This window comes from Lipotes vexillifer, unplaced genomic scaffold, assembly GCF_000442215.2.
Source record: "Lipotes vexillifer unplaced genomic scaffold, Lipotes_vexillifer_v1.1 scaffold225, whole genome shotgun sequence".
Classification (NCBI taxonomy): domain Eukaryota; kingdom Metazoa; phylum Chordata; class Mammalia; order Artiodactyla; family Lipotidae; genus Lipotes; species Lipotes vexillifer.
In genome coordinates this window covers 1,355,786-1,358,356 of record NW_006787630.1, presented here as the reverse complement: position 1 = coordinate 1,358,356, position 2,571 = coordinate 1,355,786, and the positions used below count along the sequence as shown (strand labels likewise).

General features: G+C 48.6%; 1 protein-coding gene across 1 annotated transcript in view; it reads right to left on the bottom strand.

Annotated features, from left to right (window-relative positions):
• The window catches only part of TMPRSS9 (transmembrane serine protease 9), a 30,233-nt gene that overhangs the window by 25,965 nt on the left and 1,697 nt on the right, over positions 1 to 2,571 (bottom strand). The window contains exon 2 of the mRNA XM_007460374.1: positions 892 to 1,015. Coding sequence (XP_007460436.1) covers positions 892 to 1,015 — 124 coding nt within the window. The remainder of the gene's footprint in view (positions 1 to 891; positions 1,016 to 2,571) is intronic.

Sequence of the window (2,571 nt, the reverse complement as noted above, 5' to 3'; positions counted from 1 at the left end):
CCTTCCCTAGTCACCTTTCTCTTTCCCTTAGGATAAAATTTTAAACAATGTTTTAAAAGTCACCTACCATAAAAACTCACCTTTTACAAGTGTACAATTAGATGGGTTTTAGTATATTCACAGAGTTGTACAACCTCATCACAATTTTAAAACATTCTCATGACCCCAAAAGAAGCCCCATTCCCATCAGCAGTCACCCCCATCCTCTCCCCAGCCCCTGACAACGAGGAATCCACCCTCTGTGTCTGTGGATCTGCCTGTTCTCGACGTTCCCCATCAATGGAATCACACCCTGTGTGTCCTTCTGTGTCTGGCTTCTCTCACTGAGCATCATGTTCTCAAGGTCCGTCCACATTGTAGCAAGGGTCAGGGCTTCACCCCTTTTCATGACTGAGTGATGCTCCCGTGTGTGGAGGGACCACAGTTGTTTATCCATCATCTGTTTATGGACATTTGGGCTGCTTTCACTTTGGGGCTGTTATGAATCACGCTGCCGTGAACATTCGTGTACAAGTTTCTGTGTGGACTCACGGTTTTGTTTTTCTGGGGCAGACATCCAGGAGCGGAATTGCTGGGTCAGATAGTAACTCCAGACTGTTTTCCACAGTGGCTGCCCCTTTTCATATTCCTACCAGCCGCGTAGGAGGGTTCTGATTTGTCTACCAAAATGCAGTTTACAACCTTTCAACGTGGCCTACGGATCCTGCAGCAGTCAGTTCCCATCGAATGCTACCCTCCGCTGCATTCTGGAATGCATCAGCCCCTGCCCTGTTCATCCCTGGGGCCCCCTCCCTACCTCAGAGGCTGCCTGGGACTCCCATTGCTCTGCTGCCTCAGTCAGAGACCCTGGCCTCCCACTTGGCCCCCCTGGCTCCCAGAACCCTCACCAACTTTTCCAGAGTGGGCGTCAGCGTGCGGTAATAGTCTGAGGTCTCCTGCTGCAAGCTGGGGGCAAATCGGATCCCTCGCAGCTCGGCTGTGTGCTCCACATTGACACCCTGTGTAGAGAGGGAGGCTGCGGACAAGACCAGGGCCCCGTGAGAGCGCCCACCTGCAGGGGCAGGGCTCAGCCAAGCCGGCCTCTGAGGCCCCCCATCACCCTGGGGTGGTCACCCCCAAAAAACAGGGCGTGGGCTGACTTCCCGGGGGTTGAGTGATTATTAACAGTGCTCCCTTATCAGCTCTCACCCATCACCCACCCAAAGGCCCCCAGGTACCCAAAGCGCCAGGCATCCCCAGGTTTCCCTAAGGGGAGGACTGGATCCTAGCCAAAAATGGCTGAAATGGCCTCAGAAGGAAGACCTTCCCTCGACTTTGGGACAATTCCCACCTCCTCCCTGGGAAGGGGCACCAAATACCCCAGGGGCACAGCCAGGGGTGCCAGGACCCTCAAACCCCGGCCCATGACACCACCCTCTGAATAACAGTTTCCAACGGTTGTCAAAAGTACACAACAACAGCAAAGAAGAACAGTCATAAAATGTTGTAAAGAATACAACCCTACGTGATACATGAAGACACGTGTTTCTAACTGTCGAAAACATGTGAGACTGGCAAAGGTGTCCATCAGTCAAAAATGATTATAATCACAAAATTAAAAGACTAGAAGTAGGGAGTTCCCTGGTCGTCTATTGTTTAGGACTCAGCGCTCTCACAGCTGGGGCCTGGGTCCAATCCCCGGTCCGGGAACTAAGATCCCACAATCCATGTGGTATGGCCAGAAAAAAAACAAAAAACTTAAAAAAAATTTTTTTAATTAAAAAATAGAAGTAGCAGCCACCTACACTGTGAAAGCTGGCTCCCAGCTCTATTTATTTGAATGAATATTCAACCAGCTCGATATTCAGATATTTGTTTATTCAACAGATAGAAGAGTCTAAAGGAATTCTAAAATTGGTTTGTTTTCTCATGCAAGAAACTAAAAAGAAAGAAAACAAGAACCCTGCTGTGTAGACCCAGGTACTTAAGTTCTGGGCCCCAAATAAGCCTTACACTTTCCCTCTGAAATAACCATGGGCTCCCAGGCAACTGGAGAAACAGCCCAGCAAGGGCCCGTGTAAAATTTTATACTTTCAAATAAAATTTTGAGCTGTCTGGGAAGGGGACAAATTTGAATTGTAATTTAAAAATTGTTTTTAAATTTTAAGTGCTTCTTAGAGCCTTCCTGAGTGTCAGAGGTCCTGCTGGAGATTTTATCTACCTGTTATCCCAAAATGTAGCTGTGCTTCTAGACTGGAGGTGTGCAACTGTCCCCTGTCTCTCCCTAGCGTGAGGACACATGGACACACGTACACACGGCCACCCCCCACCCACCAACAGAGCCCAATTTTCACGCACTTCACCCCACAGCCACTAGAGGCCCTCTGTCAGCCGTGCCAGCCTCTGAGTTATTCCAGATATTCACAAATATATATATATTTAAATATATTATATATAATATATATCTTAAATATATATATATATACATATATACTTTTTTTTCGGTACGCGGGCCTCTCACTGTTGTGGCCTCTCCCGTTGCAGAGCACAGGCTCCGGACGCGCAGGCTCAGCGGCCATGGCTCATGGGCCC